This window comes from Tamandua tetradactyla, chromosome 24 (genome assembly GCF_023851605.1).
Source record: "Tamandua tetradactyla isolate mTamTet1 chromosome 24, mTamTet1.pri, whole genome shotgun sequence".
Classification (NCBI taxonomy): Eukaryota; Metazoa; Chordata; class Mammalia; order Pilosa; family Myrmecophagidae; genus Tamandua; species Tamandua tetradactyla.
Genome location: NC_135350.1, coordinates 24,493,450 through 24,516,403, shown reverse-complemented (window position 1 = coordinate 24,516,403; position 22,954 = coordinate 24,493,450). Strand labels below are relative to the sequence as shown.

The 22,954-nt window shown below is 36.6% G+C and overlaps 1 protein-coding gene across 2 annotated transcripts in view; it reads left to right on the top strand.

Moving 5' to 3' along the window:
• The window catches only part of DAPP1 (dual adaptor of phosphotyrosine and 3-phosphoinositides 1), a 61,209-nt gene extending 42,847 nt beyond the window's left edge, over window positions 1-18,362 (top strand). Inside the window, exons 5-9 of one of the 2 annotated variants that reach the window (XM_077142711.1) lie at window positions 11,257-11,304; window positions 12,703-12,765; window positions 13,475-13,560; window positions 15,726-15,813; window positions 17,225-18,362. In XM_077142711.1, coding sequence (XP_076998826.1) covers window positions 11,257-11,304; window positions 12,703-12,765; window positions 13,475-13,560; window positions 15,726-15,813; window positions 17,225-17,293 — 354 coding nt within the window. In that variant the 3' untranslated portion in view covers window positions 17,294-18,362. The remainder of the gene's footprint in view (window positions 1-11,256; window positions 11,305-12,702; window positions 12,766-13,474; window positions 13,561-15,725; window positions 15,814-17,224) is intronic. The other variant, XM_077142710.1, reaches the window with a different exon arrangement.
• The last annotated feature ends 4,592 nt before the right edge of the window (window positions 18,363-22,954 follow it).

Here is a 22,954-nt window from a genome sequence, read left to right as displayed (position 1 = left end):
CCACATGACCTCCCTGCTTAGCGTCTTTTGGTGGTGCCCACAATCTTCGCGGTCCACCTGAACACTGTTCAACTCTCTGGTCTCATCTCACTCTCTGGAATCAGCCTCTCTCAAAAGCAACCATTTCGCTGTATGTGCTCCTTCTCTCCTGCCTGCCTCTGGAATGCTACCACCAATACCACTTCTGTCCATTCGTCCTTCAAGACAAGGGTCAGTATCTCTCAGGAAGGCTTCCCTGGCCCCCACAAGCTTCTCCCCTCTTCTGTGCTCCAGAGTACCCTCTGTTGACATTTATACTAGAATCACCATCCTGTGGCACAACTACATGCAAATGTAACTGCTCTACCACCAGCCTGGGACTTCCTAAAGATCAGGATTATAGTTTGTTTTTATAGCTTTATAGCCTAGCCCAGTTCATGGCATGTACTACATTTTTGTAACTATGATACATCTATTTAACAAAGGCAGAAAACTATAAAGGCAGAACTTTCTCTTATTACTCCTCACCAAGGAATCATTCGTAACTTGACCAGCATGGCTGGGAACATATTCTGGGCCAGTCAGAAGTCTCTCATCACCTACTGAAGACAAGAGTTCTCAGTCTTCACTGCTTACCCCTGAGAGCCACAGGATGTTGCATTACCATCTCCAACCTGACAGCTTTGTGGGCTTTAAGATTTCTGCTTTTTTTATTTGGGAGGTAGTTCTTGCTCAAGCTCTGGCAGTGGAGGAAGAGAATTAGGTCCCATTTATGGGAAAAATAACTTCTTGTTTGAAGTGAATGTGAAAAGAGTTGCCCTATTGCCCCAAACATAGATATTTGTGTGATATTTGGGTAAAACTATTTAATAACCTTTGGCAACTGCATTCATGGAAATTATTATGCATACACTCTATAGGGAACATAGGGTTGTGTTCCTGAGATATGATTAAATTTATTAATTCATTTCTCTAGCAAATTTTCTTTAAGTACCTATTATACACTGAGACTGTTTTAAGCACTGGGAATTTGGCAGTGAGTTAGACAAAGGCCCTGACCTCCTTGAGCTCACATTCAAGTGAGGGTGGTAGTAGGAAGGTTACAGCCAATAATCAAAGTTATAAGACTAGGTAGTCATAGCCATAAAAAGAAAAATAAAATAGAATAAGGGGAGAAAAGGGAAGCATGGAGGCCTCTCTGAATAAGTGGCATTTGAATAGAGAACTTACTGGAGAGAAAGAATGGCTCATGTCCTGAGATGGGAATTAATTTGAGGCATTTCAAAGCCCAGCAAGAAGGTCAGAATTATTGGCATGGAGTGAGCTAGATAGAAAATGGTAGGAGACGAGATTAGTGAGGTAATGAAGGGACAGATCACGTAAGGCAAAGAAGTTCTAGATGAATAGTATCTCTCAGCCAGGAGTTTGGAAATTTTTGACAATATCTTGGTTGTCACAATGCTTTGGGGGCACTACTAGCATTACTGGGTGTCTAGAACTGTGAAGGGTCTCCAACCCTACTTGTAAGCTAACAAGTCCAGCTCACTATAGTTTCATGGATGCTGACAGAAGACACAAAACTACTGGTTTCAAGATGGCAGAGTGAGATGCATACAGGGCTCCATTCCCCCTATGGAAGCTTTGAATAACCAGCAAGAGCTAATAGAAACATCTTTCTAAAAGCCTCAGAAAACAGTAAAAAGATTGCAGCAATAGGACGAGTGCCACTTAAAAGCAGTAGGTTCTCAGGACATCCAGGTTGGCCCTTCCCCTGTCCCCACAGCTGCTCAGTATGGAGCCAGCCCACACTCCCAGTGTGGGTCCCTGGTCCCAGTTCTGGAGCAGAGCAACCCTCGTGCCCATACTGGGAACAAGTATGTCTGGCCTAATGCTCCTGTTGGTGGCCTGAGGGATTCAGTGCCCCAGAATGTGCTCTGGGTGTAGAAGCTCGTTCACTGAGCTCTCTTACAGAACACTTTGGGACAGCAGTCAAGGCGTGCTTCCTGGGGCAAGGGATTCTGGTTGTAGGACATACAGTGCAGTGCCTGGGACTGTGAAAAAACTTCTTCCTAGGAAAGAGGGGATATTCGTATCTGTGTAAAGGGGGGGATTCCCAGGACTACACATACATGCCCAAGACAAAAGGCATGCACTTGAAAGATCAGGGAGGCCCCTATGCTTTGGCCTCATGCTATTCTCCAACCTCCTTATATGGATAAACCCTGAAGGAGGGCACTCACATAGATCAATCTTCAAAGACTGGGAAAAGTGTTTTCTTCTTTCTCTCTCTTTTTCTTTTTATTTGTGAGTTTCTGGCATTCAAGGAAAGCTCTGTTATAACATTGGCTGAATACAAGCTTATGGAACAGATACCTCAGAGTCTAAATTCCAACAATAACACACTAAAATATTAAAATATCCAGGTTTCAAAAAAAAGATTACAAAACATACAAAAAAAAAAAAACCCACACAGCAGGAAATGATGGTTTAGGCAAAGGAGAAGTTTCAAGCTTTAGAAAAGACAATAACAACATAATTGAGAACGATCAGACCTGGGACATTCCAGACAAAGACTTTTTAAAAATGTTCCTAAATATGCTCAAAGATATAAAGGAAAATATCAACAAAAAATTAGAGGAAATCAGGAAAATGACAGATGAACACAAAGAGAATATTGAAAGACACATGAAAATTATGTAAAGGAACCAAACACAGGTGAAGACCAAAGTAACAGAACTTTAAAATTTGCTAGAGGGATTGAACAGCAGATTGAAGCTGGCAGAAGAAAGGGTCAATGAACTTGAGGATAGAACAACTGAAATCATCCAGTCCAAGGAGTAGAAAGAGGAAAGAATGAGGGAAAGTAAATGGAGCCTGAGGAAGCTATTGGACACTATCAGGCAGACCTATATATGCATTGGGGTATTCCAGAAAAAGAAAAAAGGGAGAAGGGGCAGAGAGAAGAAATAAGGGCCAAAAACTTACCAAATTTAACATGACATGATCATATACACCCAAGATGCTCAGCAAACTCCAAACCAAATAAACTGTTGTGATTAGACTGTTGAATGCCGAAGATAAGGAGAGAATTTTGAAAACCACAAGAGAGAAGCAATGTGCCACATACAATGGAGTCTCAATAAGAATTGATGCCAATTTTTCATCAGAAACTATAGAAGCAAGAAAGCAATGGAAGACATGTTTTTCTTTTCTTTTCTCTTCTTTTTCTGTTATTATTTCTTCGGAAGACACTTTTTAACATGCTGAAAGCAAAACTTGACAACCAGAATTCTATATCCAGCAAAGCTGTCTTTCAAAAATGAAGATAAAATTAAGACATTCCCAGATAAACAAAAGCTAAGGGGCTTTGTCACCACAAGACCATCCCTACAAGAAATGCTAATGGGAATTCTGCAGGTTGAAAGGAAAGGAAACTGGAAAATCAACTGAAGCACATGAAGAAATAAAGATGTCTGGTAAAATAATAACATGGATAAATATAAATACCAGTATTACTGCATTTTTGTAACTTCCTGTTTTAGTTTGTTAGGCTGTTGAAAGCAGACACCATAAACTGGGTTGGGGGTTTAATGAAGGGAATTTATTAGCTTACAAGCTTACAAGTTTTGAGGCTATGAAAATGCCCAAATCAAGGCATCATCCAGATGATGCTTTCTTCCTGAAGATTGGCTGCTGGCAATCCTGGACTCCTCTGTCACATTGTAAGGCACATAGTTTCTGCTGGCCCCTCCCTTCTCTTTGCTGCTTTCAGCTTCTGGCTTCCACGGCTTTCTCTCTCTCTTACTGTATTCATCCTGTTTATGAAGGACTCAAGCAAGAGAATAAGACCCACCTTGGGCCACATCTAAGGCCCTACTTATAATAGTTTATACCCACAGGAATGAATTAGCTTTAAGAATATGATTTTCTAGGGTACACACAGCTTCAAACCACCACACTCCCCTTTATATTTCTTACAAGATCTAAAAGGCAAATGCAAAAGATATAATGATAAATCAATGGTTTTGGATTCATAATGTATAAATATGTAATTTGTGACAAGACCTACATAAAGGTGGGGGGATAGAGGGATGTAGGCACATAATTTATGTATTCTATTGAAGTTCTTAAGTTGCTATCAAAGCAAACAAGATTATTATAGATTTGGAATGTTTAGAATGTTTAAGCCTCTTGGTCACTACAAAGAAAATATGCAAACTCACAGACTCAGGGGGTAGAGTATGGGTTACCAGCAAGGGGGGCAAGCAAGGAGATGGGCAATGGGGAGTCAGTGCAAAATGAGTGTAGGGTAAAGGGAAAGTTATAGTAATGGGGAGGTGGGGAGAGTACTGCAACATTTGGGATGTGATTAATTTCACTGAATAGTGTGCTTGGGAGAGATTGGGATAGGAAGATTAATATTGTATATATGTTTTCATGACTAAAAAAAAGAGAGAAAGAACAGCTGAAGAGATAATAATAATTAAATGCAATGCATGATACCAGATGAGATCTAAAAAATACAGGAGGAAAAGCTCAAGAGAACATTATTGAGACATAAAAATTTGGACTATAGAATATAAGCCTTATATCAATGTTAACTTTCTTGAACTTGTTAACTGTACTTAAGGTGAATATCCTTGTTTGTAGGAAAGTTACATGGAAGTATGATGTGTGAAACCTGCTCTCAAATGTCCACAAAACAGATACCATAGATAGACAGACAGACAGATAGATAGATAGACAGATAGACAGACAGAAAGTAAGCTATGGAAAATGTGGCCAAATGTTAAATTTGGTGTATCTGGGTATCTGGTAGGCATGGGGGTATACCGGAGTTGCCTTTATGGCATTTGAATTATTTTGCATCTGTTGTATATGTTTGAAATTATTTCCAAATAAAAGTAAAAGAAAAAGGATACTGGGTCAGAGTTGAAGGACAGTTTGTGACTCACAGCAATAGCAGTTGCTAAAATATCAATATTTGTGCTAATTCCCTGGACTGGGTCCCATTTCCCATGGGGCAACATGAAGAGGCCCAGGTGATCCCCACATGCACACTGGGTTGCCATACGGGAGAGGAGCAGTGAGTATAAGGAATGTGAACGTCGGGCTTTGCATATGCCTGGAGCGGGACACTTTCTATTTCCAAAGGCTTTTCCGAGACAAACATCCTTAACAAATTGGTCCACAACAAAACTTGCTTGTAAGATACGCAGAACTGCAAGAGAACCATGGAGAATGGTTTCCAACAGCGGGCAGGGGTCACGGAGGTTAAATATCCTGCCCAAAATGTCAGTGTTTTATTTAACACCAATGGTCTTAGAGGACAGTGTAGATAATTTGCTTTTATTCTAAGTGTTGATGGGCAATTATGAATTGAGTAACACAATTTACTTCAGATTTTAAGTTTTTTTAAAGATTATTTTCTTTAAAAAAAAAAGATTATTCTCACTGCTAAGTAGAAAATGGGGTGGGGACATCTGAAGACAAAGTGACCAGTTAGGAGGTTTCTACAGCAGATCAAGTAAAGATAGTAGCCATCAAAACAGGGGAGAGGGGATAAGAACTGGTCAAATTCAGAATGTTTTGAAGGTGGAAGGGACAAAACATACTGACAGATTGAATGTGGTGTTTTAGTTTGCTAAGCTGCTGAAAGCATCTGCCATAAAATGCGTTGGTTTGTACCTGCCCATGCAAAAAGACCAAAAAATTAGGCTAAAATGCATTGGCTTTAACTATGAGAATTTATTACCTTACAAGCTTATAGTTTTCAAGACTGAGTAAAATGTCCAAATCAAGGCATCATCAGGCTATCCTTTATCCCCAAAACCAGCTGCCAGTGATCCTGTATCCTGTCACATGGCAGCATATGCTGTCTCCCTTCTTTTCTGGGTTTTGTTTCTTTCAGCCTCTTGTTTCCATTTCTTTCTCCCTCTCTTCATATTCACTCCATTTATAAATGGTTTCAGTAAGAGGATTAAGACCTATTTTGGGTCTTCCATTCGTTAACAGAATTAACCTAATCAAAAGAACCTACTTTTTCAATAGTTCACACCCACAGGAATGGATTAGCTTTAAGAACATGGTGTTCTGAGGGTACATGCAGTTTCAAACCATCACGTGTGGTATGTGAAAGAAAGAGCCACAGAGTAAGTAGTCCTGCCATTTACTGAGATGGCTAAGACTGCAGGAGAAGGGGTGTGTGAAGTGGGAAAATGGAGTTCTTTTTTGAAATGTTAAATATGAGACTCTGATTAGAAATACAGGTAAAGATTAAATGAGATAATATATCCAAGTGACTGACTTCTAGAATAGCTCCTATCTAAAATGTTAGTTTCCTTAGCTTCCCTTTTGTGGTATTTGACTCTCTTTTTCTAAAAATTCTGTTTCCTCCATTTCTGCAACATTTTTTTCTTTATTCTTTTATCTTTTCAACATGTTTTATAGTTCCTCTTTTTGAACACTTCCCTTGCATGTTGTTGGCTTTCTCCAGAATTCTGTCTTTGAAACTCTTCTCACATTTAATATTCTGGCATTTATCCTTCGTATCTTTCTCATATATATTTATATTGATCTATATTTTTATTGACATTTATATTTACATAATAATATCTTCACTGTAAATACAGTTAAAATATGCCTGTTTAACTTAATTATATGGTGTGGCTCTCTTCCATGTCATTACAGTCTTTCAAAACACAACAAATTTCCTAGTATTCCATTATTTGGGTGTGTCAATTTATTTAATTAATCTTTAATGTTTTTACATGCTATTTTTTTATTAAAATAATTTCAAGTTTAAAGTAAAATTGCAAAAATAGTAAAAAGAAGTTTTTTTTGAGCCATTTGAGAGTAACTATTGCCTGCATGATAACACATCTCCCTGAATACTTTAGCGTGTGTTTTCTATAAACAAGGACATTCCTATATGATGGCATAGAACCATTAAAATTAGGAAATTAACATTGACACAGTACCACCATCCAATCCACAGACTTTATTCAAATTTTACTAGTTTTCCCAATAAGACACTTTAGAGCAAAAGGATTCAATCCACGATCATAATTTGCATGTAGTTGTCCTGACACTTTAATCTCTTACACCTAGTTCACTTCTTTAGTCTTTCCTTGATTTTGTGACTTTGACACTTCTGAAAATTAAAGGCCAGTTAATTTGTAGACTGTTCCTCAAATTTGGTTCACCTGACATTATCTAATAGATTCAGATTGTGCGTTTTTGGTAAAAATAGCACAGAAGAGCTTTTCTTCTCTCATTGTTTCCTCTCAGATGGTGTACAATTTTGATTTACCTTATTACAATGTGTTGATTTTGATAACTTGTTTAAGGTGGTGTGTGCCAGGCTTCTTCACTCTAAAATTACTTTCTTCTTTTTGTCATTAATATGTACTCAGTGGGGAGGCTGAGATTATGTAAATATTCTATTGCGCATTTCTTTTTTTTTTTTTTTGGCATGGGCAGGCACCAGAAATCTAATCTGGGTCTCCGGCATGGCAAGCGAGAACTCTACTACTGTGCCACCATTGCCTGCCCTTCCTCATTAATCTTTTATTCACCAATTTTTTTTGTACTCCTTTTTTTTATTTTTTAATTTTAATTTATGATACATAACCACATACAAAAACATTCTTAGCATGTGATCATTCTGTTCTTGTTATATAATCAATAACTCACACTATCATCACATAGTTGTATATTCATCATCATGATCATTTCTTAGAACATCTGCATTAATTCAAAAAAAGCAATAAAAAGAAAACAGAAAAATATTTATACATACCATACCCCTTACCCCTCCCCTTCACCGATCACCAGCATTTCAATCTACTAAATTTCTTTTAACATTTGTTCCCCCTATTATTTATTTATTTTTAAGCCATATGTTTTACTTGTCCATCGATAAGGTAGACAAAAGGAGCATCAGACACAAGGCTCTCACAACCACACAGTCACACTGCGACAGCCATATCATCATTATCTTCAAGAAACATGGCCACCAGAGCACAGCTCCACATTTTCAGGCAGTTCCCTCCAGCTTCTCCATTACACCTTAACTAAACAGGTGATATCTATTTAATGCATAAGAATAACCTCCAGGATAATGTCTTGACTCTGAAATCTCTCAGCCACTGACACTTTATTTTGTCTCATTTTGCTCTTCCCCCTTTTGGTAGAGAAGATTTTCTCAATCCCTTGATGCTGAGTTCCAGCTCATTCTAGGATTTCTGTCCCATGTTGCTAGGAAGGTCCACACCCCTGGGAGTCATGTCCCACATAGAAAGGGGGAGGGCAGTGAGTTTGCTTGCTGTGTTGGCCGAAAGAGAGATGCCACATCTGAGCAACAGAAGAGGTTCTCTTGGGGGTGACTCTTAGGCCTAATTTTAAGTAGGCTTAGCCTATTCTTTGTGGGATTAAGTTTCATATGAATAAACCCCAAGATTGGAGGCTTGACCTACTACTTTGGCTGTCCCCACTACCTGTGAGAATATCAAGAATTTGATGTTTCTTGGCCATTTTAACTATTACTATGATCTTTGCCAAATGGTGATCTTCTAATTTATCATTCTTTTTACATTTATCAGTTGTCATTCTACTGTAAGGAAAATAATTTCATTCTCTTAATTTGTTGTCTTTTTTTTTTGTGCATAGGCAGGTACTGGGAATTGAACCTGGGTCTCTGGCATGAACTCTACCTGCTGAGCCACCGTGGCCCACCCAGTCATTTATGTTTTTAGATCAATGGGTTTTATTCAAGACTATTGTTATTTATTTTAATTCTTCAAATTTTCCCAGATTTGGCCATAGAAGCTCTTTCAAGGAAGCTTCTTTGTCCATCAGATATGAAACCTGGCCTTTGAGCACTTCTTACTTTCTGGTATAACAAGATGTCCCAGGCTTCCCTTATACTTTCTTTGTGGCCAGCTCTGGAGTCAGCCATTTCTCCAAGAAGCCCTGTTCTTTCTCTGGAGATTGGCACTTTAGAAATCCAAGCTAGGCACTAGCTGATTATGGTTTTTGGGATGTCACTCTCCAGGATTGCTCAGGGGATATAGCTAGAGAAAATATGCATGTATATGGGTATGCACACATTTGTAGTTTACATCTACATTTCTTTATCTATCCATTTATATAGCTAATCATCTACCTATCATCTATCTATCCATCATTCACACCAAGATCTCCAATCTCAATCCAGTACCACAAAACTCATTCTAATTATTTCTCTTTTCATATTTTAACTCCCTTACCCCACAATGAGGAATGAGGCTCCCATTATCTTCACTTACTTGTTTGATGGTCAATCCAACGTAACCAGTCTCCACTACCATGTCATACCAGACACCCTAATCACTCTAACACTAGGTTCCGGGCCACTGCCATCCCTGCCACCACTGCAGATGCCCACCTGGCATGACTTGGTTTCAACACTATGCACTGGGCTGCCACCTTCACCCCTTTGGGCGGAAGCCCTTCCTACCCTCCTCAGGCTTCAGTGTCTCAGCTCAGGCTGCTGCTGCCACCATCATCCACATGGATGAGCCATGGACCCTGCTTGGACTCCACCACTCTTCAATAGGGTGCATGGATGACTATGCTTGGCTCCACTACACCAAAGTCATCCTGAGCACTCATGGCAACACCAACCTTGCTTCACCTGAGCTAATGTCTTTTTGACTGAAATATTAAGGAAGGCAGGAGGGCTAATCCTTTGTTTTTAAGCATTTAGATTGTTTCTGATTTGGGGCTCTTATAAATATCTTTAATGTTACAGTTCACAGATTATTTGTAAAAGACAAATTCGCTATATTATTATTTCTTTTCTTACCTCCTGAGACTCTGAAGAAAATTAATATTTTCAGTTCTTTCCTCCACAGCCTTCCACTGACCTCTCAAGAAAATAGATTTAGGGTATATTACTTAGATGGATATAAGAGAGTGGCATAATTCCTTAGTTAGATTTCAATGAATTATTCTTTCTGTGCCTTTTATATAGAAAGGTTGTCTCTTATTTTTCTCTAGAGACATTAACCTGCAACAATTCAAAATTTTAATTTTTACCATTTCCATAATATAACAGCTAAACACACTTCAGTCAGTTCAATTCCTTTAATGTCAAAATAAATCACACTGATCACATGATATTGAATTTACCAGTTGTGTTTTAAATGGACACCTGGGACGATCACCATTATTTTAATGCCATGAAAAAATTTAAAAGTAGTTATTACTTCTTGTTTTAACTCTATTTTGCTATAGTAGTTGCTGTTCCTCTTTTTCAGTTGGTAGACAGAGTCTACCTCAGGAAAAGTTACTCTGGAAACTCCCATAAAAAGAACCTTGATTTCAATCAAGTCATTTCCTGGTTTTTATTCATTTTTTTCCTATTAGTATAAGACCTATTATGACCATGCATTAGAACAGAATACCCTACCGGGAATTCAATTTCTTCAGAAATTTATGAAAAAAAGTAAACCACAAGTTTCTTGATCTTAGGGTCCTTGTCATGAAAACTTCTATTCGCACAGTTCTCCACCGTGCTTTATATTTCATAGTTGCTAGCTAAGTGAGTGATATTGTTGTTACCCTTGAATTAATGATATGTGGGTTAAAAGAAACAATTCATTCTCACTTCAGATCCCTTTTGGACAAGTCAGGTGTAAATAAATCTGCAAACTCATGAACTTTGGGTTTCAAGAGATGGTCAGTGAAAAGAAAGGGGGGTTCTCTGATGAAAGAAATGATGAAATAAAGGCTGCAGTTAAGGATCTTGATTCAAAAAGCACATTAGCAAAATGCAGAATCTGTGATGCCCCAAAGTAAAGGAATCCCTTCTCTTTACTTAATCTAGAGTTTGGTGAATGTCTTGACCTCTGTTGTGTGCATGCCTGTGTTTTCAGAATGCCCAGAAGGAATCCAGGCAGCTGGGTTTCACATGACACACATCATCGCAAACACTAACTTGTATAAGTGAAGTGATGTGGTCTTTTGTTTGCAAATTGCTGGCTCCAGTTAGTAAGAGCCTTTCAATTGTTACCTGTTGCTACAGAAGTATGCCTGATGACCCAATCTGGAAACAACACATTTCTCACAACATATGGTGGATTTTCAATTGTCTAGGTGAAGAATGAAAGGCCATCATTTAAAGATCAAAGGGCAACTTGTTTGCAATTTAAAAGTAGGACAGAAATATAAAGACCAAAAACGATGTTGTGAGAGTTCTGGCCTCCATTTGATACTTCTCTTTTTGTTTTTCAGCTGGGCACCAAAGAAGGTTACCTCATCAAGCAGGGCGGCATGGTCAAGGTAAGGAAGCCTGGTTTCCTAGAGTGGCCCTAAAGAAAGAGAACATGTCATGTAGACAATTCTAATTTCAAAACTGACCTTTAAAAAAATTTTTTTTAGTATAATTCCCTATTCATTTTGACCCAGTTTTATTTACCTGTTTTGAGGTTCCTCTTCATGGTTAATTAATCACAATTCTGGAAAATAACTTGACTTTTTTGGCAAAGCACTACACGGTAATGGTCTAAAGTTTACACACAAGAAAACATACAGTCCTTTAAATGGAATGACTGAGAATCAAAGTAGTAAGTTAACTCAAGAACATTTCTTTTTTTTTTTCCAGAAAAAAGAAGTCAAAATTTTATAAACGAGTTACCTAAAAGTGATTAAGAAGACCATAGGCCCTTATTAAATGATTTTATAAAATACCAAAGAAAACTTAAGATAGGATTTTACTAGTCCCAGGTATTCAACTGTTCCCTCTTTATGTTTAAAGTTATCTCTATTTCATTTCAATGCCCCAAGAAGACTTTCATGGAATATGTTTGTTCCCTCTGATTTTAAGAGGCAGGGTACTCTGTCTTTCTCAGAGATACTGATCTGCTTGAATTCAAAGGAAATATTTGAATTCCTTTTTCAAATATTTGAATATTTGAATAGTTATTTTTGTCCCTGCTGGATTATATACTCCTTGAGAACAGGAAATATTCATATCATAATTTTAAATATTTTTAAATCCTGTTTTTCTTTCAACTGGGTATATCTCCAAGGAGAATAAGATTAGAGTTCTGTTAGTACCCAACCAAAAGACCATGGACATTGAGAGGCAACCAGCAGTTTTTGCCATAGATGCCATGGAATTCCTGGGCAAGGTTTAGAATATCATGTGGCTTGAAGACTCTAGACCTTAATTTGTCAATTTTCGCAAACAATTTGGAAGTTTTTGTTAAACTTTTCACAAACTTTGTAACGTTTTGTTAAAACACAAACAATAACATTTGGAATTGTTGGGTAAGATTTGGCAACACTATAAAAAACTCCAAGTTATAAAACTCCAAGGAAATTGTGTGGCCCATGGTAAGTGCTCAAAAAATATCTATTATTATAGAGTTAAAAAGATAGAAACTTCAATGGTTTGTCATAGATCACTCTAAGTATTTATGATAAGCTATTTCTTTTTATTTGTTTAAATACTATTTAATGATATATCTGCCTGTGATACAAAATTAACATATGAAATATATTTTAATTTCTGTAGACATTTTGGAAGTTTTTCCTCAGAAATGATTCTTCACACAAGAAGTTTTTCAAGTTTTTTATATCTAATCTTTTAGATATTTTTAATAAAGAAAGGAAATTGCTCAGCTCTAATACTGCATTTCTCTATTCAAAATTCATGTTTTGAATTTTTTTTCTCAGACATGGAAAACAAGATGGTTCACTTTGCATAGGAATGAACTGAAATATTTCAAAGACCAAATGGTGAGAAACAAAATAATACATGTTCCCTTTAAAGATCAGCTCTGTAAAACAAAGGAACATCTGCCTTTAAAATCCCTGCAATTCCTTTTATGTCTATCTGAAGCATGCAATAAAAGATTAGAAATCGAGTTTCCAATTCCTAATGTGAGCAGAGCTATTTTGCAAAGACAAGATGGGTGTCCTAGAAATTGTTGTCTTGGACTGGCTTGGCTGTAGCTCCCCAGGGCACATAAAATCCCTTCAGTTTAGGGCAATGGAATTGTTCTCTTGTCACAATTTATTAACCGTGCTTCTGATGCAATTTCCCTATTTATTAAAAATCTGTCCCATTTCCATGCCCATTTTATTAAGCCCGAAACTGCTTCATTTCTTCTTACTCTTCCTATATAAAATTTCTGAGAGTAGAAATTTAAGAAGATGGGAAAAAAATATGATTCCCTTCCATGCATTAAAATATAACTCTATCAACTATAAGTTGATAAAGACATGTCTTCTTAATGCCCAGTGTCTTGAAAAGCTGGTCTTCAAACCAGGTATCTGTGACTTCCTGTTGTACAGCTTTCCTATTTTCAGGTCTTCTAGTGAGAATAAAATTGACAGTTGCACATACCAGCCAATTTGCTAGGGGAATAAATGATGGTCAAATTTGCATATGTGTGTGTACTATTTTTTGTGATGACATTGGTTGCTCTTTCTTTCTATTTTTAAGTCACCGGAACCAATTCGGATCCTAGATTTAACAGAATGTTCAGCTGTACAATTTGATTACTCACAGGAAAGGGTAAACTGTTTTTGGTAAGTTGTTTTATAAAGGAAATGTTTTTCAAAGTCACTTAGTTGCCAGACATTATTTTAGCTCAAGATTACAAAATGGTATGTCTTAATGTAGTACAAATATTCTGATCTGATAGAGGTGGACTTGACATTGTATAGGGCAGGTAGTGTTAGTTTAAGAGTGCTTTCAGCTAAGTGTGCTGTCATGATACTACATTTAAAGTGGCTTAAACAAATAGGAAGGTCTTAGGTACAACTGTTTAGATTGTATACTGCTCAGGTAAAACAGATAAGATGCGATTCACATTTTAGACAGTTTCATTCCTTTGAACTTTTTTCCAATGTTAATTATAACTTTGTTGACTTCAATGATGGGTGATTTGTATAATTAAGACAATTTCTGGCAGATGGCACAAGGCATTTTGTTGTAACATAAATAGCATATTATGCCAATTTTTAAACTGAGAAAAGTAACGTATCTTTAAAAGGGAGGGTCTTTCTTCCTATTAACTGTTTATTTTAAAGTTTTTCAAACATACCAAAAAGCTGAAAGACTTATATACCCATATATCTTTTACCTAGATGTATCCATTTTTAACACATCGCCACGTTTCCTTTATATATCTAACTGTCCACTTTTCTTTTTCCCTGAACCAATTGAAAGTGAGTTGCAGACATCATGGCACTTTACCTACTTGAGTATGTGTGTCCTAAGAATAGGAATATCATCTCTAGAATAATAATATCATCACACCTAGACAATTCATGTTCATTCTATATCAGCTAATAAACAATCTTTAAAATTCACATAAAGGTGCCATGTAAGCCAATGAATATTTTTCTCATATAACAAGAAATCTGGAGGCAGGCAGTGCCCTTGCTAAGGTCAGGTTCAGCATATCAGCAGTGCTCACTGCCTTTTCCTCAGGGTCTAAGATGACTACTCCAGCTTCAGGCCTCAGGTCTGCATGTAAAGCAGGAAAAAAGAGGAAGGAACGGTATTGGCCATGTTTTCCCCTTTTATCAGGAAAGCACAAGTTTTTGTAGAAATTCCCCTATCAGATTTCCCTTTATATTGCATTGTCCAAGGCTGGGTCCTACGGCCATCAGCAGGGTAGGCCAGAAAGAGTAACAGCACGATCATGATTGGCTTTAATTAACTGTGATTTATTTCCTTGGGTTCCATTAGCCAGAAGAAATGAAAGATTATCTGTATCGCTTGACAATTAATAGTATCCCACCTAGGGAGTGCCAAACAATGACAATTTCAGATACCAGCTTTATATATTATATGCACAATATTATTCCCCTCTCTCCTGCTCTCCATTCACACCTCAACTGGATCTCACGTCAAGGTTTTACCTTCTATACATAGGGACTTACCTCTTACATTCAGCATTAATTAATGATATAAACAGAACTTCAGTTCATTGCTTTTTTTTTTCCTTTTTGAAGGGGAAAAATAGATTTTTAAATGTTAATGCATTTCAACTCTAAGGACAGGGATTATAGACAAGATATAAACTATAGCTAACATTATAGGTCAATGATTTTAATTATATAACCAAAAAGACAGTTCAGTGAATTATTAGACTCCTAGAAAAAGTCTTTTGTGACAACAGAAAGGTTTGTCTTCCTTCCAGTAGGACTAACTCATGGCCAGAGATGGGCAAAATAAAAAGTTGATTAGATTTATTGTCCCTTTTCCTGTTCTAACTAGCTGAAAATTCTTACATCCATGAAGGTCAATAGTTATCCCTTGCCCTGCTGAAGCTAGCTAGCACAAGTGAGCTCTTTCTGTAAACTCTGTCTTATCTGCCTTGCTTATTCTTTGAATCCTAACACAGGCTCTCTGAGTCATTTGAAAGATTAAACAAATTTATGAGTGTTGTGTTTGGCCTAAAACATGAACAATAAAAAGATCTGGGGATTACCGAGGACCGGATTTTTTCTTCTTTGATGCCTTGCTAGAGAATATAAATCCGGTCTGCAATAATCAAATGCATCTACAACTTCCTCAGTATTTTCAGTTTGCTGGTAGGAATAGTTTGAGATATCTATCAGTTTTTCAAGTTGCTTACCTGATTTCTTAATCAAATCTTTTTTCTCTTGAAACACTCTAGATAGTGTTCAGCTAATATATAATCAATCTGGAGTTCCTTACGTTCTTTCTTTTATCTCATCAGCTTAGTATTTCCATTCAGGACATTTTATCTCTGTGCAAAGACAGGAGTAGAAGCTGATGAGTGGATCAAGATATTACGCTGGAAATTGGTGAGTTATAAAAGACGTTCAGATGCCTAGTACCCAGAAATAACATATTGACCATTTCAAACATATTTCTGTTGAAGGAGTCAGACTATCCCTGGGTTTCAACAGGGTATATATATACTTGCAGGATTATGAATATTCTATTCATTCTTCTGGGACACTGGGACAGAGGTAAGAAAGAAATAATGGACCAGCATTTGGGTTTCTGTCCTAGAGCTTTAGCATACCAGTCTTCCTTTAATGTGTGTAAATTAGTCTAGTCTTATCTGTAAGAGGAGAACATTGGAGAACAGGGTTTAAGAAATAGGAAAGTTGACATATTTTTGCAGTTGAAAAGCTGCCTGCCTTTTAAATTGTCAGAGAAGGAAGCCTGCCAAAGGAGCTTGGCTTAGTTTCCAGTGTAAGCATTATTTTGCACAAGTCAAGGACAAAAGGTGATTTGTTGTATTTGCTGTCTGTATACCTACCAAGGGGGAGATGGCATACTTATAAAAATTTGTCAGCCTCACACACTTTTTGTACATGTTTGCAAGTTAGTAAGTTGTTAAACTTACTAATATTTCCTTTAAATACCACCTTTAAACCGTTGATGTTCTCAAAAGTAAAACAATTCCTTCCTAATTACTTTGTAGGAAATTATCTGATATACAAATGCTCTCTCAAAATTGAGAAACTTATCAAGTATTCTTTTCTAGATACTGAGACATTTGCTCTTAGTTATTGTTCCAGTTTGAAATCCAAATAAATATTCCACTCATTTTGAGATTGTTCCAATGGGTTTTATATTCAATAGGAAAATACTTTGCCATATGAAACCTTTGCTCAGAAATGAATCAATTTGTTATTCGTTCCATTGTGTAATAATTCAAATGACACTAAACATTATAGAAAAATTAAGGTAAAAATATGTCAAATGTATACATTTTCAGACTTCTCCCCATGCAAATATATATTTAAAAACAAAATGTAACTCTTGCCTGCCATACTGGAGACTGGGGTTCAATTCCCGGTGCCTGCCCATGCAAAACAAACAAAAAAACAAAATGTAATCATTCTCTAAATAGTGTTCAGTACCTGTTCACTTCACTTAATAATATATTATGAACATATTTCCATATTAGCAAATTTAGAGCATATCTTCATTTTGATTAACTCGAGTAACATATTTCTGGAGGTACCACAAATCTTAGGCCAGTTCCTAATTTGTATATGTTTTAGCAACCTCTCTATAATATTTCTCCTGAGAAAAATACAGAATGGCAGGTTAAAACTTAGGTGGGACATGTGTTAAATAATTTATAATTACATGGTTTCTTTACTAATCAGCACATCCTATTTAACATTTGTTAAAAACTAGAGTTAATTATTTTAAAATCACTAATAGATATGCATGCATGTGTGTGCTTTATTACAGTCACAAATAAGAAAACAGCTAGACCAAGGAGAAGGCACAATTCGATCTCAGTCCTTCATCTTTAAATAGATGTTTCCTGACGAGGGAGGCCCTGCCCCAGGAGCAGAGTGGAATGCTCCCTGATGCTGGTGTCAGTATCAGCCTTTGAAGGAAAGCTGCCTCAGGACTTTTCTTTAAAAACAAGACAAAATCAGATGCTGATTGTGACCTTTCAGAATATGCTGTATTTGTGGACATATGGAAAACGGCTGCTCTTCCAAGATGTAGTCCTCGCCTTGAGAGTAATACTGAAGAAACCATTGTTCCGATAGAAACTGATTAGATCACCACTCTCAGATCTGTTCACATTTAGAACATGTGCTTTTGTTTTCACTCATCGTGGTCCCCAAGATTTTGGCACTAGTTGCCTGGAGCCCCACTCTGTCATGGTCAACTCATTTGACAGAACAACCTGTCAACCCATAAAGAAACAGCCATAAACCTGAGGTATGGAAGCTTAGAACTTTAGGAAAGATGTTGAGACAGACAGCAACATCAAGGAGGAGGCAGGGTAGTGTTTGTTTTTTTGCTTGTTCTCTCTTTACACAAAAAACAGAAACACTTTCCAAAACTAAAATGGAAAATGTTTGCAGTATTTATTTTCTCTTTTTAAAAGGCCCAGAAATCTAGTGGATCCTTTACTTCTCATGAGAAACCTATCAGGACAATAAAGATGAATGAAGGTACAATTTTAACCATTTTGGGGGAAATGTTTTAAACAGTGAGAAAACATAAATCAAGGGAGGATAATTAAGTAGCAGATAACTTGCAATTAAATAATAATAATAGCAATAATAATAATAGAACACTTGAAAGCAGTAAGTTATCTTCATTTGACTCTCCTCCAGATTGAAAGAGATTTCTCAATCCCTCTCCCAGAGTTAGCTGTTGTGTTGCACTAAAAGAAGTACAGATCACCTTGTCCTGGGATTGCTAAAGCCCTGCATCTATAGAACAACTTCTGCTGCCAGTTGAGGGGAGTAACACTAAATCCATATGAAATAAATAATAATGTGTTACACAGAACTTTCTAACTAGATTGATAATAGGGGAATGAATGAGTTACTAGTGTCCAGACCTAAAAAAAAAAAAAAAGATTCTAATATAAGAATCTTCCATTGTCTTTATTAAAACTGTTTATTTAGATAGAAGTTTGAAGGAAGACAAAAGTGGAGGAAGAACTTGAAAATAAAAAAATTCAGTACAAAGCTATGATGTAAGACTGCTCTTGCAGTCCAAAGGATACTATTTACAGTGTTTCTTCTGTTATTTAAACATCTAAGACTCAGAAGTTACATTAAATTTTTATATATTTCAACAAAGTTTTTAAACATATTTTGTAATGTTTTTATTATATGGGATAAAGCAAATGCCAAGTTAGAATATATTTTGTCGAGTTTGCAAAGTAAGAAGTTACAGATGAATCGTCACTGAGATATAAGGTTTAATGTTTTGTTTTCTTAGAACCAAGAATGCTTCTTTGTATAGATAACATTATTTTACTTTTTGTAAAATGCATGATGTTTATTTATATTCTTCAATTTTGTTTATTAAAAACAGCATGACTCCCCTGCATGTTATTAAAGTATACTTTTAATATCTGTACTTTAAAATACAAATGATTAACATCATAAATTGCTATGAAAAATTATGTTAGACTATAAGCTACAAAGGATTCACAGTTCTAGAAAAAATCCCATTCAGGAGTTTTTAGATGGATAAGGAAGGACTTTAAACACATACAAGACAATCTATATGTAAACAATACTGTAAGAGAGGTACACAAAGCTTAATGATGGAGAGTGTGCATCAGCTGATGATAAACCCATTTATTGGAGGATTTTGACACAAAAAGGGACAGCTAACATATACTCACTATATAATCAATCAGTACTAGGCCTGATGCTTTACCTGTGCAACTCTCTGGATGCTCTCAGCAGCCCTGAAAAGTGGTTGTGATTTCTCAGTCTGAGAGGAGCCTGGTGAGGGGCATTCAACTATTTTTTCAAGTCCAAAACAATGGAGGATGTTTTGTGCCGATGGTTGGTCGGCATGGGGGAATTTGGGGAACAAGTGAGATATCTGTACCAAGTTCTGTCTGCTAGCAGAGGCAGCACCTTTTAAATACACAAATTATTAGCAATTATTTCCCTCTTAGAATTCCCTTCTAGGGAAATCTTGCCACAAAAGAGCACTGTGGGAATGGTTATCTGCCTGTAAAGAAAGCCTGAGCCCTCTTCCAAACACTCTGGGGCTGGATCTTTCCCTTCTCACCTATGTGGCAAGCAGGGGTGTTCTCCCACTCCTTACCTCTCAAGCACTAAGAGCATGCAGGTCAAGAAGTTGTGCCATGTCTCTGATTCAGGCAGAGAGCCAGAGAATTAAAGATTCAACCATCCTTCAGGTGACATCAGTCCTATTTCTCTCCCTCTCAACTACTTCAGATCAACTTCAGCAAACCCATAGCCAACTTGCTAGCCAGGTACATGACAGACCATTAGCTCTGCTCAATAAGAATTCAGGTTATTTGAGCATGACATTGAGCAGAGCTTCTCAAACAATCTGTGATGAAGGACAAGATTTTTTTTTTTTTAAGTTATGATCAAAGCCTGGGATTTTGTAAAATCTAATAAAAATGAATTATTAGAAAAACCTAAGGAAAAAATGTGTCATAATCTCAATTTTTAATTATCAGATTGACGTTCCTATCTCAAATTTCTTTAAGTTTTTAAACATTCATTCTCAATTTCTATACTTACCTCGTCTGTCCTGATATCAGTTTGCAGAAAGGCCTAGTCTGTGAAGTACACTTTGAGTAGCACTGGCCTAGTGGACTGACAGGTAAAAGGAAACAAAAGCTTTCTTGAAAAAGAGTTTACCTTAAGAAAGACAGAGGCTTGAGGTGTAAAGGCTCAGCAAAATCTAAAGGATCTGCTTCACTAAAGTCCCATGGGGATGGACGTTGAGAACATAACCTGTGCAGATACACAATGCAGACAGCTGCATGCATTCTTGGCCACCAGCCTAGCCACAAGCAACCTCCAGGCACCTGGAACTTAAGTGAGCAGCAGCAACGACGGCCAGGGTTTGAGAGTCATACCTTATCCTCGGAAGCAGAAGCAATGGCAGGTGTCATGTGGAGTATATAAAAATTGGTTTCAGGAGCACATGTGAAAAGCTCTATGGAAATCCTAGAAAAATATAGGAATCAAGAGGGACTGAACTTTCCACAGAAGGAGGGATGGAGCCAGAGAAGCATAATTTCACAACATTGGACACTATCTTGAATTAGATGGTGTGACCTGGAGAACAAGGGTGACAACTATGTTATGCATTCATCTCAACAGTCCTCATTGTTGACAAAGCCAACTATATTCTAGTATGCTTGACCTATGGGATCATACATAACTGGATTATGCCATTTTTCTACCTTCTTTTCTAATCCTTTCCCATTTAGCTTCCTGCTCTGAGGTGCTATTTTATTCTTTTCTGTTTTCCCACTTGGATACATTTTCTGTTGGGCTTTTTGATTAACTCTTTCTGTTCCTCTTTCTCGTCTTTCATCATCAGTTCTGCTATGTATCCTTCCCCTGTTTTCTTCTGGGGTCCTCATTTTATTGAATTTCCCCTAAAGAACTGCTTAGCCTAGCAACGAGTAAAATTATCTGGCACATAAAAGATGCTCAATTCATATTTGTTGGTGACAAAAATTTGTGGTGACAGCTCAGCAATGATTCAAAATAATATTTTCCCTATTTCTCAGTGTGATTATTGGTAGAGAATTCTCATAAAATAGAACCACAAGTTATATGAATTGAAATTTGGGGGAAACAATTTACAGGAAAATAAAGAGGTATGGGTCATTCCATCAGGCAAAGAACAACCAGCTGAGCTGCTTGCTGAGGGTAAAGAGAAGATGAAATGGGTAGCAGAAGATAGTTAATAAATACCAGCTATCACATGACCAGTTGAGAAGACTAGGATTGCTGAACTTCCTTCCTTATTCTGTTATAAATGGGTCTGTATTAAGCAATTATCTTTTTTCTTCCCTCCCATCATTCAACAGAAGATGTACTAATAGTATTAAGTATAGATAACTTTACATCACTGTATTTAAGTTACAAGGAATCAAGAAAAGGAACAACACCCAAGAACTTTGCAGCTTCTTCTGAGAAAAGGGTTAGCATGTTTTTGGGTGTACACAGGTTAGTGGTATCATTACATGGGAATATGACTTCAGTATTGCCTTTATTTGTAGATTAAGTATGGTGTTAAGTAGACATGTATGGGTGCCAAGAACTATGAAGATAGTTTCATGTCAATTTGGCTACACTACAGTACTCAAGTTATTTAAGCATCACCTCCTGTCCATGAGTTTCCAGCCTGCTAGCTTGCACTACAGATTTTGGACTTACTAAGCCTCCACAACTGCATAAGCCAATTCCTTGAAATAACTCACATACATTCTATTGATTCTGTTTCTCTGGAGAAAGCTGGCACAATTTTTTTCCCAAATATTTCATTACTATTTTATTATAAATTTTGTTGTTTGCTGAAATATTTTATTTCATTAATTTTAATTCTATTTTTGAACAGTTCAAAAGCTCAAGAAGTACAAAGACATTTACAGTGAAAAGCCTCACTCCCTCCCTGTCCTCAGGTACCTAGTTTCACTCCTTGGAGGCTACCAATGTTACCAGATTCTTCTGGGTATCTGTTCAGAGACAGTCTATCATACATAATCAAATAGGAAAATACACATACAATTTTTTCTTTTTATACATAAATTTGTATATAATATCACACACACTGCTCTACACCTCGTTTTTTTTTTCAATCAGCATTGTCTAAAGTACTTCATTCTTTTTACTACTAGGCAGATGTATTAATTTATTTAGGTAGTCCCCTATAAGGGTGACCCAATAATCTCTCATCCAAAGCGGGACACTTGAGAATAAAAGCACTATCAATAATTAGACATATAACAGTAGGTATATCTGGTACTGTTTTAAAAACCAGAACATATAGTCTTCTACTTAGATGGACATATAGGTTGTTTCCAATATTATTAATAGCTGCCAAGAATACCTTTATACATATATAACTGTAAATGTCGATATGCATTGGTAAGAAATATTTCTATAAGTGGAATTGCTGGACCAAAGGATATACGCAATTCAAAGCTTGATAGATTGCCAAATTGGCTACAAAAAGGTGTAACAATTTATACTTCAATCAGCAGGGTGTAAAAATGTCTGCCCTACTTATGGAATAATCTTTCCCCAATTGACTTATGATGCCATCATTATATTGTACTAAGTCCTCATATGTATGTACTAAAGTCTGTTTCTGGGGTAGTATGTTATATTGATGTGTCTAATTCTGTACCTAAATCTAGTTTTATATTATCTTTCCAAAAATTTCTTAGTGATTTTCACCTGCTTATTTTTCCTGGTGAACACAGACTAAAAGATCTATTATACTCTTCCCAAAGGAAAAACTTAATAGTAATAGTATTCACTATATAAAGGTTAAATCTTTCCATTTATTATAGTCTCCTTTCCTGGGGTTTCTAGGTATACAATTATTACTTGCAAATAAAATTTTTGGACATCTCATTTCTAAAAAACCTTTCTTTTGTTTCATACACCACTACATCGGCAAAAATGTCAACATTATTAAATAACCCTG